General features: G+C 38.6%; 1 protein-coding gene across 5 annotated transcripts in view; it reads right to left on the bottom strand.

Annotated features, from left to right (window-relative positions):
* ncoa2 (nuclear receptor coactivator 2) overlaps positions 1 to 13,536 on the bottom strand; it is a 96,358-nt gene that overhangs the window by 33,220 nt on the left and 49,602 nt on the right. For all 5 annotated transcript variants that reach the window (XM_084399145.1, XM_084399147.1, XM_084399144.1 and 2 more), the window contains exons 5-9: positions 12,816 to 12,919; positions 7,722 to 7,899; positions 4,600 to 4,782; positions 1,543 to 1,644; positions 160 to 300 (exon numbers count right to left, since the gene is read on the bottom strand). In XM_084399145.1, the coding sequence (XP_084255271.1) occupies positions 160 to 300; positions 1,543 to 1,644; positions 4,600 to 4,782; positions 7,722 to 7,899; positions 12,816 to 12,919 (708 nt within the window). The remainder of the gene's footprint in view (positions 1 to 159; positions 301 to 1,542; positions 1,645 to 4,599; positions 4,783 to 7,721; positions 7,900 to 12,815; positions 12,920 to 13,536) is intronic.

Consider the following 13,536-nt stretch of genomic DNA (forward strand, 5'->3'; position numbering starts at 1 on the left):
GAAAAATGATTAGAAAAAATACTTCTGGAACCAACGCAGCTGAAAATGTGTGCAGGCACTAATGCACTCCATAGCTACCTTCACACATGAAACCCAATATGACAACATTTATACCATGACATGGCTAAGTGCTGAGTCAGTTAATTAAGTGATCAGTACCTTCTTGCTGATGCCGCTTGGCGAATGACATATCTCCGTCGTTCTGGAGGTGAAATCGCTGAATGCATCTTCGCACCAAGTCTTCCCAGCCTGGCTTCATAGACGCTCGTAACAGACTGGTGTCCAGGGAGGTGATCTTACCTACAAACACACAGCACAGCAAACAGTTTGATGTTGTCTGTTACACGTTTTCAAGCTTAAATTTCTTAAAGGATGTAAATAATGTTTAAGCACAGCTGAGGCTGATCTGCAAACTCAACTCAACTCAACTCAACTTTTATTTATAAAGCACTTTCAAAACCATTAGAATGGACCAAAGTGCTGTCCATAAGTAGGCTAATCAATAACTCTAAGATACATACAGACATTAAGTTACATTAAAACAAGACACAAAGGAATCAAACAACAAATCACTCACAGTTCTCACACCTAATCAAACGCCAAGGGCTTGATTAAATAAATAAGTCTTCAATTCCTTTTTAAAAATATCAATGCCTGATGAGGTTTTTAAGGGTTCAAAGCAAACTAAATGTATGTATTGACAGTATGTTAAATGGTTCGAGCTGAATTAATTGCAGACATTTAATACTTATGGTTATGGATGTAGAATAACCCCCTATGCAGCATGCTTGGGGAATATCAAATATTGAATGTTATTTTTTTAAGAACTGTCAGTGACCAAAAAAAACAACACATGACAATGTATGACAGACATATCTCAGCTTTGTAATCTCTCTGAAACAGGGAGTTTCCAATAACTAGCCACATCAGAGTGTGACAACAGGTGTGGTTGGTGTGACAGTAAAAACTCTTGATTTTCCCATTCTGTGATCTCACTGTCCGGATGCATAAAGTATGACTAAAATACTCAAATTTGGGACTCAGACAGAAATACAGTTGCATTGTGTATTGTTTGTGAATTAACAGAATGGCACATACGCCTCATGAATATTTGAGGGCAGATTTTAAGTGGTTTAAAAAATTAAATAAAAAGATAATTATGTTTTTATTTTTTATTGCTACAAATTTTTTCCAGTTTAATTAATTGTATTAATAATATTTATTTATTATTTGTTAACTTGGAAGCAAGACTCAGTCTCATATTAATAACTCAAAAATAATATAACAATTAATATAATATAATATATGTATTTCTTGGGTCACCTTTTTAAAAAAGTCATGAGAAAACCTTTCAAAGGTTTCCACTGTAAGACTGGGTGCTGAGTCAGATTGAGATTGATGTCATTAAACAGTCTCTCCAGGTTAAAGTCAGTATCTGTTGTTTAAAGCAAGGGACTGTGCACTGAGATGAGCGTTAACTGAGATGTGAACACCCTTTGAAAAGTGTAAGCGGGGAGAGAGGGGCGGCGTTGGCATGGTTACCTTGGAGGTCTTGGCGGGTGGTGAAGCTTTCGTGCGTGGGGAGCATGGGTCTCTCTTTCATGGGTACTCTCCGCGCTACGCAGATCAGACACGACTGGAAATCTACAGTCACAGAGAGAGAGAGAAAACGATCAGATTAGTGAGAACAGATTATTAAAGCATTTTAAGGGTGCTAATGAATGATGAGGCATTGGTTGTGTGTGTTTGTGTCGTGGGGGCGGTGCAGAGTGGAGCGTGGGGTGATATGATGGAATGTGACCTTTCGTTTGTGTGTCATTGTGGAGGCTGACCCTGCTGTGCTGCTCCCATGGAGACTAAGTTAGAAAAGTCATCCCTCATCCACCCACAAAAAAGATCATAAGAGAATCATAATGTCTCCAACAGCATTATGTCTGACACATCAGACATAATGCATAAACAAGAACACTGTAAGTAACAAGATGTATTATATACACTACCACTCAAAAGTTTGCAATCAGTAAGTTTTTTTTTTAAGATTTTTTTTTTCAGCAGACAATAAAAAAAAAGGTTTATAATGTTACAAAACATTTCTATAACAAGAAATGTTTCTTGAGCAGCAAATCAGCATATTAGAATGATTTCTGAAGGATCATGTGACACTAAAGACTGGAAACAGTGTTGCCATCACAGGAATAAATTACATTTTAAAATATTAAAAAAAATGTTTGATCATTTGTAATAATACTTCACAATAATTCTGTTTTAACTGTATTTTTGCTCAAATAAATGCAGTCTTGATGAGCATAAGAGACCTAAAATACAACTCGTATCATACTGACCCAAAACTTTTGAATGGTACTGTATTTACTACATACTAAAATTACATGTTATAATGTTTTTATATGTATACATAAAAATGGATTTTGTTATAAGAAATGGATCTTTAACCATATAAACAACTATCAGTAAAGACATTTATTTAACTTTCCCAAACCTTTAGTACCTGGCTGCTTCACTTCAAGATGGACATCACAACTTCATAACTTGCAGTTCATTAAGTGAGTCAGATTTTGATTCAGCAACCGCTCTGACTGATTCAGTGAGTTCATTCAGTGAAGGATTTGTAGGATTGATTCAAAACAGTAACTCCTGTGTTTACGATTTTTGAATGATTCATTAAAAAACGGCTCCTTATGTGTCTGAACTGCAGCGTGATTCACAAGCATGTATTCCCGATGACCTTGATGTTGCTAGCGACATGCTCTACTTTTAGTCTACTACAGGTCCTGTTGTTTACATCAGAGCTGATGTGAACAGGCCTTTACGTGCAAACACACGGCTGTTGTCTAGCCCCTTGGGTGGTCTTTACTCCAAACTGCATGAAGACCCAGCTTCACTGTCTCTGTAATAAACTCTCTCAGATATCCCTCTCCTCATACACACTCCTCCTCCAGCGGTCTTTCTCTGTCTCCTGCGCCAGGTTGAGCTGGCGGCTGAAAGAGCAGCTGGCACACAGCTAACACTGACGGGCCATTAAGAGAGACGCTTCATCACTCAACACACCAACAGTACCCAGCAAAAATTAAACATTGTGTGTGTGTAATGTGTGTGTGAGAGAGAGAGAAAGAGAAAGAGAGAGAGAGAGAGAGAGAAAGAGAGAAGAAGACTAACATTAAATATCTCTCGTTGCCTCACACTTGCTGTTACACACACACACACTCTCTAAAACCCAGCCAGAGCCAAAACCAAAGCCAACACAATCCAGTGGAGAAGTGGGTCTCAAATGCACCCTGAACTCTGGGTGACTCCGAGAGGTGGAAGAGGAGGAAAGAAAAAGAGCAAATTAATCACAGACTGAAACATTTCTCTGGGCGGGACGCAGATGCACGTTCCACAATCACTGCCGTCAACCTTTTCGCCTTATTTTTCATTATTTAGAAAACTAATTTCTCTCGCACGTCAGGAACAACTGTCAACACTGAGTGTTGCTTTTACATTAGTACAGCGACTGACTCTGAAAACTCTTATAAAATTCACCCCTTAACTCTTTCCCCGCCATTGACGGAAATTTCCGTCGTTTATGAGACAGCGCTTCCCTGCCATTGACGGATATTTCCTGCTTTCCGTGTTTTCACTGTTATACGGTAGGGGGCGCTATTATGCATTTTCCAAAAGAGCAATCTGAAACTCCGGATCAAAACAGGTGGAAAAAGAAGGAGAAACAAGCGATAGAATATGTAAGCACTCGTTGTACAAAGCAACAAAGTGACAAAAAATATATAAAATTAATTATCAAAAAGTCACCAAACTCTAATAGTAAAGTACTGTGACAATACAATGGTATAGTGATGGTATCAGATGGTAATACCATGGAGCTCCGACATATACCATAATACCATCTTGGTACACTACAGTTCAAAAGCTTGGGTAAGCAAGAAATGAATACTTTTATTCACAAAGGAGGCATTAAATGGATCAAAAGGGACAGTAAAGACATTTATTATAATGCCACAAAAGATTTCTATTTCAAATAAATGCTGTTCTTTTGAACTTTCTATTCATCAGAGAATACTGAAAAAAAAGTATCTCAAGCAGCACAGCTGTTTTCGACATTGATAATAATAAGAAAAGTTTCTCTAGCAGCAAATCAGCATATTAGAATGATTTCTGAAGGATCATGTGACACTGAAGATTGGAGTAATTAAATTAAAGTTTTAAATATATTCAAATAGAAAAGTTATTTTAAACTCTAATAATATTTCACAATATTACTGTTTTACTGTATTTTTGATCAAATAAATGCAGCATTTGTGAACATGATGTAGTGTATGTTAAATTGCTACTGCCCTTGATGGTAACGAGATCACTAGATGACAGCACTTAAACAATTCTCATCCACTGGAAACATTTTCTTTAACAAACCTTACGTCAAAATCTGCTTTTTTGTGGGCCACTTGACAAATGAACGCTCTGCTTAATGAAAGAGGAATAGTCAGCTTGCTTGGCTGAAGCCTCCTGCTCCGCTTTGAAGCATTAAACGTAGAGTTTCAGTACCGTTCATGTGGCTTAAGTGTGTTTTAAGAAACCGTGGCTCACCCTCTCCCTCCTCCTTGATGGACTTTGGTTCAGACACAGCGAAACACTGCATAGTCTCATATTTCTGCTGTGCCTCGTGATCCTGCGTCTCTTCGGCCTCGCTGTGAGGGTTCACGAGCATGCGGCAGTTGAAGGTGTGGCTGTTCCGTCGAGGATTCTCGCTGGACCACGGCACTCCGTTCACTGCGGGAGGGAAGAAAATAGACATCACTCAGTGTCACTCATTTGAACCAGCATTCCCTAACTTTTCCCTCACCGAATAAAGGGGTGTTCACACTGAGGTGATTTACAGCAGCAAGGGACTGGAAGTCATTAATTTTCAATAAGAGTTGGCGATGTGAAGCGACATGAGAGACAGAGACTGTTGGTGATGAAACAAAGTTTAATGCACTAATTCCAATTAGAGTGTTCCTGTGATCTGCCTATCACTCGTGTCACTTCAAGATCAACAGACAATTATTAAGTATAGTGACTTGGTCACTTTCAGTGACTTAACTGGTGTTGGTATGTTCCCATCTATGTTTCAAATAAATGTATTGCAAATATTTGCAAAACAATTTTCAAATAAAGCAGCGCTTCCATCCCATGTGTTTAAAGTTCTGCATTAAAGGGTTAGTTCACCCAAAAATGAAAATTATGTCATTAATGACTCACCCTCATGTCGTTCCAAGCCCGTAAGACCTCCGTTCATCTTCGGGACACAGTTTAAGATATTTTAGATTTAGTCCGAGAGCTTTCTGTCCCTCCATTGAAAATGTATGTACGGTATACTGGTAATATGTCCAGAAAGGTAATAGAGACATCATCAAAGTAGTCCATGTGACATCAGTGGGTTAGTTCGAATTTTTTGAAGCATTGAAAATACATTTTGGATATTAGGTTGGGCCCCTTCTTTAGAGATCTATAACCTTAATCAAATCCAGCTGATACAATATGGGATGACAATAGCGAAGAAGACAATCTTGCTGACGTGGAACAAAGAGTTTGTACCTAAATTTGAGTTGTGGCTTACAGAGTTTAGCAGTGTACTATATATGGAAAAGATCAGATATGAAATTGCTGGTAAACCAAAGAAATTCTTCCAGATTTGGAAGTCCTTTATGGAATTTCTGGAAGGGGATCATGGAATTTAACAGACTGGACATATATTCTAATAGGTGTGGTACAGTAGATTATATTGCATCTTGCAGGGTCGCAATAATTCTTTTTTTTCATAATTGGGTATACATTGGTATTGGCATTTTCTTTTAAGTATCTTTTAATGTATGTATATGTAGAGGTTTGCAATGTGTGTATGTATACATGTATGTATGGATATGGTATGTTTCTGTGTGTATATGCACTTTTGACAGGCATTTATCATTATTGATTTTTCTTTTATTTTTTTTATTTTCTTTTATTTTTTTTTGCTGGCATGGGGTGGGGGGTTGTTCTGTAAAAGATGTGAAAAGCTTTAAATAAAATATGAAAAAAGAAAAGAAAAAAGAAAATACACTTTGGTCCAAAAATAACAAAAACTACAACTTTATTCAGCATTGTATTCTCTTCCGGATCTGTTGTCAATCCGTGTTCACGACTCCGCAGTGACCCGGAAGAGAATACAATGCTGAATAAAGTCGTCGTTTTTGTTATTTTTGGACCAAAAAAATTCTAACTAACCCACTGATGTCACATGGACTACTTTGATGATGTCTTTATTACCTTTCTGGACATGGACAGTATACCGTACATACATTTTCAATGGAGGGACAGAAAGCTCTCGGACTAAATCTAAAATATCTTAAACTGTGTCCCGAAGATGAACGGAGGTCTTACGGGCTTGGAACGACATGAGGGTGAGTCATTAATGACATAATTTTCATTTTTGGGTGAACTAACCCTTTAAAGGAAAATCTGTTTTGTAAATGCATGTTATAGATCTTATTGTGAACAATGTATCCGTTTATCCATGTATGCGTTTCATTTTGACCTCATTATGTTATCTAAATGTGAAAACGTCAGACTTTTCTCTCTCTTCTCCAATCACCTAATCTACTTAAACACTGGCTCTACAAGCTCATGTTCATCTGCCTCTATTTTTGATTGTAACGCGCACATCTCAACATCCAAATAAATAACCGAAGCATATCATCAAGTCCTCGTCCTACATTTGATCTTTTTCGATAATCTGTTACACTCGGATGTACGCAACAATATGAAAGAAGTTTTATCCCAACTTTAAGAAAACAAAATCATCACTTCCGACAAAAATATGTTAAAAAATTTAGACAAAATCATGTACATTTCTGACACATATCTAATAATTTATTAGGTACATGTTTTTCCATCTTAGTTTATGCTGATGTTTTGCTACCAAAAATCATCCACTTCAAGTAAGCGTTTATGTTTTTTATGTGCAGTTTCAACATTTTCGACGATCCCATTCAGTATTTTTATGTGATATCATATATTTCACATCAAAATACATGGATGGAAAGCTAGCTAGTGTGAACACCCCTTAAAGGGATAGTTCACCCAAAAATTAACATTTTGTCATCATTTGCTCACCCAAGTTGTTCTAAACCTGTTAGAGTGTCTTTCTTCTTTTGAAACCAAAGAAGTTATTTCAAGAAATGTTGGTAATCTAACAGTTGACGGTAGCCATTGACTTCCATAGTAAGAAAAAGTCAATGGCTACTGTCAACTGTCGGGTAAGTCTGTAAAATATCTTCTTTGTGTTCAACAGGAGAAAGAAACTCATACAGGTTTGGAACAACATGAGGGTGAGTAAATTCCAGGGTGAGAACCATAACCAGTGAGTGTTTTCCAGTTGAATATATCATTTGAACCAATAATGACATGGTTTCTAGCCACAAGTCTTTTCCTCTCTTTCACCTCTGCAGGTGACCTTCCTCTCTACCACCACTGGGGAAAGAGGAGATATTCCTTTCTGTAAATCCCAGTTCTTAATGCTCAATATGATTAATATAATCGCAAGATGGGAAGCGTAACTGCTCTAGTAATGCTTCACTCGAGAGTTGAAGAATGAGCGTTTCCTGAAAAGTAGAGTTGGTAGAAGTGCAATGAAATGAAAATAGCAAAATGGGAAGGAAACAATGAATGTAAAAGAGAAACAGTCTCACCATGTGACTTGGGCAGGAGGTTTTTGATGAATTCATTATGATCTCCTACATGCAGGATGCTGTACACGCTGGTGTTCATCAGCTCTTCCTGATTATACCGCAGGTACTGCGTCACGTTCTCCGACACAAACACGATGTTCCCCTCCATGTTCACAACAAAGAAGAAACCATCTAAGGCCTGGAGGAGAAAAACACAAGGCTATTGGTACTGTGAGCACAAACATGCAGCTAAAAACACCAATACTATTATATGACGAGCACAAGCAGACAAACGGGCTAAAGAACACGTCGCTGCTCCATCTTAAAGCTTAACAATTCAACGAGGAAGATGCGGACAACAACCAGGAAAAACCAAACAAAAAGCCATCCAGAAATGGAAGGAGTCCTTGTAGATTCTCCAAACAACAGATGAAGTGAAATCAAGGGGAATACGGAGTCTGAAATTCATGGCCTTAAGATTGATCGAGGGGTTTGAACCACAACAGGCTGAACATAATGATCCGACAGCATTTACGCTTCTCAATTCAGGTAAACCATAATGAAGTAATTAGCTGCAGGAAAACAAGAAGATCTCATCAGTTGCAGTTAGGAGGTTATTTGAACAGGCTTCCTCTCGAAGCGATACTGTCGGGCAGGCAGACAGGGGAAGTGGAGCAACTGTTTTCCCTCATTTTAAATGCAGATTACAGGCTACGGCTCTATTAGACTGCATACTTGTGTCGCACATCCTGACGGGTGCAGTGAAGGCGTCTTAAAAAGGGATACATTATGAGAGCTTTTTTACGCATTGGTACTGCCAATACGGGATATACACCATCGTTCCAATCTTTGGGTTCGGTAAGATTTTAAAATGTCTTTGAAATAAGTCTTTTATGCTGAGCAAGGCTACATTTATTTGATTAAAGAAACTGTAAAAATAGTAATGAAATATTATTACAATTAAAATTCCTGTATTTCTTTATTCCTGTGATGGTAAAGCTGGATCATTACTCCAGTCTTCAGTGTCACATGATCCTTCAGAAATCATTCTAATATGCTGATTTGGTAGCATTAAAACCTGTTTTTTACCATTTTATTTTTTGTTTATTTTGACAGAAGTATAGAATTGTATTATTTATTATTAGTTATCAGCCATTCGACAAAATTAATTATCACCGTATCGGCACATTCCTAGTAAAGGTTCAGTTTCTAAAAATTAATGATCTTAATTTATTTAATAATTTATTAAAAATGTAATGTAAACCGATATATTGGTCTACTTCTAATCTCTAATCTTCAGTTGCATATGTTTAGCTCCTCAGAAGTAGCTTCCTTGAGATCTTTAATGCGTTTGTCTGTGCGAAGATGAACTTTCTCGCCTGCTTGTGTCGGAAAATAAAACAGCTCTCCCGAATCTCAGCGCTTCATAGCGTGTGACAGAAATGATATTGACGAGTCTTAATTGCAAGAACGCAGCCTTAAGTCAAGCATTTCCTATCAAGATGGTGTCAATTAGGTCTCTGAATGCAGTCGGGCCCCTGAGGGCCAATAGCGATCGCTATAAAAGCTGCTGTTTGTTTTAGAATGTGGAGCAGCAGCTCGGAAATCATTCTTTAATCTGCGGCGGAGCGTAATAAGCTCTAAATCTTTTTATCAGCAAAACAAACACAACGTCTCTTCCAAACACAGAGAATTATTTCACAAACACTCGGCCGTGAAAAAAAAAAAACTCTCGAGAGAAGTAAAGAACAAACGTACGGTCTCCAGAGACGGAAAAAGAGAGAGGGAGTGAGCGAAAAAAGCCCACAAGTCCCTGTTTGTGCACTGCTCTAGATGTGGCCATCTGGTGGGCACATTCAGCAAACATCGCAGAGTAAACATGGAGGAATGCCAAATCCACCTTTATTTAGCCAAACTTATGCAACTCTTTAAAATGTGCTGATGGATGTGTATTGCAACATGAATGGAGCTGGGTGGGCCTGGCCCGGCCCGTCCTCACTGTCCCGCTGTGGGACGTTACATAACTTCCTATACAAAGGAGAGACTGGGTCCAAGCTCATCGTGAAGTGCGGACGCTGAAATCGGACACACAACCAGTGGCACACTGAGCTTGGCCACAAATCCCCACACACTGCTTCGAAGAACACAAAGCTGCTTTAGCGGATCCTATGGCGAATCACACTTCAGCTTCCACCACCAAACAATGGGGTTTTTCACTGGGGCAGAGGAGGGGGTGTGTGTGCAGCACTGCAAAAGCTTCGCACAAGGCCTGTTTGTGTGCACGAGTGTGTGCGATGTGTTTCGGTGAGTGTGCGTGCCCGGGCGACGCTGGAGGGGCTGTTATGGGTGTCGGGTGGAAAAGGGCAGTCGGCTGAGTTTCCCCCTCTCTGGCCCTTTGTCACAAGTGGTTTTTAATTAGGTGCATTATAGCGTGTGGGTGTGAATTGTCCCTTCCTTCGGCCGTTTCAAACAGATGGAAGATCAAGCGCGCAGGCTATATTTGGCATCCGCTTCGTGTTGATTCGGTGACGGAGGACTTCGGAGGCTATAAATACCCCAAAGAGGAGAGGGTGTGAGAGGAAGATGGAGCGGCTGGATGGGTGGATTCATTCAGAGCTGGGCGTCCTGCCTGCTCGGCCGACCGACCGAAGTTGTTCGTTTGCACCACAGAGATTTGAACTGTTATTTAAGGGGGTAGTTCATTTTTATCACTCTTTTCTCACCCTCAACCCATCAGCCAACAGCATTGGAAAAAATTTTGGTCAGACAAACAGACAGTTCCACCCCAAACTCACACCATAATGTGACATTTTAGTGCACTATGAACAAAAAAAACTGCTATCACGGCCATCATATCTGATGTTTGATGTAGTTATGTGAAATTACATTTTAATGTGGGTGGGGCTAATCGACACCGCAGAACAATATAACACTGTTTGAACATTTCTTTAGATTCTTAATCGTTAACTAAAATTTAAACTACAACTAATGCTGTTAAAATCGTTTTTATAATTGAAATAAAGCAGAAATAAATTATACATTTTAGGGGGTGTTGCACGACATCGTCTTCAACTAAAAATGACAACTTACACGACAAAGGCGTTTATATGCAGGTTTCAATGATACCGTTATAGTCTCTGTGTAAGCTGCAAAAACGCAAATTTGTGAAAACGTTGACGTCATGCGCATGCGTGTTACATGTTCAGTATATAGGCGTGTAGATTCAACACGAATCAACTTTAGGTTTGTTTGAGTCGGCATTTTTGGATTAAAGTTGAGTCGACTAGTTGCTGATGACATAATCAATTAACAAATAAGCCTGTACCTCAAGCTGAGACTCAAATGCGGATTGCCTTGTGCACATCTATGGCATATGACAGCGCTGACCACAAGGCTATTGCAGAACAGCTTATTTTTATTAGTTCTTTTGTCTTTGGGTCGTTATACTTCTCACAGATTTCTGTTCGTTCTAATACAGATAAAGATAATATCACATACAGATAAAGTAGAGTAAAGATTTCATTTATATGAATGCCTTAGTGAGAGAGCGATTCTACCTGGCAGCGTCTCTCTACTAATAGAGAAGATGTGGGTTTTAGTTACTAAGAAATATATGCTAGAACTTTTCAGTTTTTAAGCTGTTTAATTGATAAATCACAGAACTGTGTTGACGATACATTTCTACGCTACTGAATGTTTCTGTGTGCGTACGACCCGTACGTGATGTGCAAGCTACTGTCTTGTCTGTGTGTACGTTACAATGAAGCAGCGCATTAGTTTAAAACCTAATTACGTGTACAATAAGCTGTTTAAAATGTGCATTTACCTGATCAACTTTGAGCATCCAAATGGTATAATCAAACATATCTTGTGGAGCGCTCGGAGTATGCATTTATTTGTCAATAAGTGGACTCTTATCAAGTAGATTTCTTATCCTGTTGCGCCCTCTATAGGCCATGATCAGTGACTAGTCAACGTCAAGTTTAAATCGTCATGCCAGATCATTAATGTCGACTAGTCTGTGAAACCCCTAGCGCGCAGTGTTTCTTTAGTGACATCGCCAACTACTGGCCTGGAGTTTTTAGTCGTTTTCGCGGATCCGTGTGAATGGGGATCATTTTGACTGTACGCGAAACTATTCAAAACCACCAAGGAAAAACGTTTACATTTTTAGTACATCATTGTAGCCACATTTTCATTTTCTCGTATTTGAGGCGTGGTTTACGAATGCCCAGAGCCGTTTATTGGGCGCTACGAATGTCTATCAAATGCGCCTGTACGTAGCTCATAGCCAATCGTTTCAATTATACCAGATGACGTATGTAGAGCGACAGAAATTCGACGAGGAAGAAGACGAAATAAACTTGCGTTCTAAACTACTTAGAACACTATCTAAGGCTGCATCGAAAGGTAACTTCGCGTCTGCTGCCATGTTGGATCCATAGATATAAACAAACTGCTTCGGTGTGTCGCATAGACGTAGTCATCGTCTTGCTGCTCCCTCCCCGTTCTGTGATTGGTTCCCTTTTTGAGGGGAAAATCTGGTCCATGGTATCCAGGCTGCCTAGCAGCGTGAATAAAATCGCGCTGCGCGCAAGGCAGCATGGGGAAACCCAGGCTAACATCATTGTTGTGTAAACGTACCCTTAGATGAAAAATGATAAAAAACTACTAAGTACTAAAATTTCTAAAATTAAAACTGAAATTCTGAAAAATATTATGAATAATAACAACAAAAATGACAAAAGCAAACACCGAAATTACTAAAACTAAACTAAAATTAAGTTAAAATATTAATAATAAATACTATTATATTAGTATACAAATAACACTAAAATAACACTGCTTCATAGAAACGCATCACTATGCTTGAGCATGTTTTTCATGTCAAAATTTGTGCTTCTCAACTGTCAGCTCATGAGATCTTTATTTAGCAAAAGGATGGAAGAATTTGGAGATTTAATCATCAAATGGCTGCCAAATTTTTTAACACAACATACAAAAAGGCATTCTACGACTCCGTCCGCCATACATGGTTAACGCTTGGCTCTTCGTCGTGCACGTCTGCCTGCATGTTCTGTGTAACCTAGTAAACACACAGCACAACAGACCCACCTCCAGCATCATTGGTCCAAGGGCATCTTTGTCAATAACACTTTGGCCTGTCGACGACACATCAGCCTTCTGCACTTCATCCTCATTGGCTGCAGCAGCTTTTTCTACAGGGGAGAAAACGGAAATATGATCAACATCACCGTCCACTATAATTTTACTATTTTATGTTAAAAGTCAAAGGGTGAATAGGATGTACACAATTACAGTCATGTGATCACATATTGGGAAAAGGAAGATCATGTACAGCTGCCTGTGACTGAGATGCACATGAGAAAAGATACATTTTGCATGTCATATACTTTGCAAATTTGATGTCAAAGCAAGTCTAAAACATGATTCATGTTGATGAATTGCCAGTGTATAAAACCAAGTAAATTAAGATTTGCCATGAATTATTAAATGGCAGAGCTTCAAACCATAGTGATAAGCCTTGCCTCCAAATGCAGGAAATACTATTACATTGGTCTCAATGGGAAACACAAAAGCAGGAAAAAAGTCTTCACAGAATTTCTTAAAACAAATTGTTTTTTAAATAATGTGCAGTAAAATTAGACTTTGGAATGACACAGAACATTAATAAAGTGTTTTTCCTTTCATTTATGTTGATACTTTTATTTGATGGACATCATATTGTTTCAATGATTGAACTAACCCCTTGCTAACCTCATATTTCTATTGCCTTTAGTTATAGTTGCATTATTCTAATTTGTATTGATAGCAG

This window comes from Rutilus rutilus (genome assembly GCF_951802725.1).
Source record: "Rutilus rutilus genome assembly, chromosome: 24".
In the NCBI taxonomy this organism is placed as follows: Eukaryota; Metazoa; Chordata; class Actinopteri; order Cypriniformes; family Leuciscidae; genus Rutilus; species Rutilus rutilus.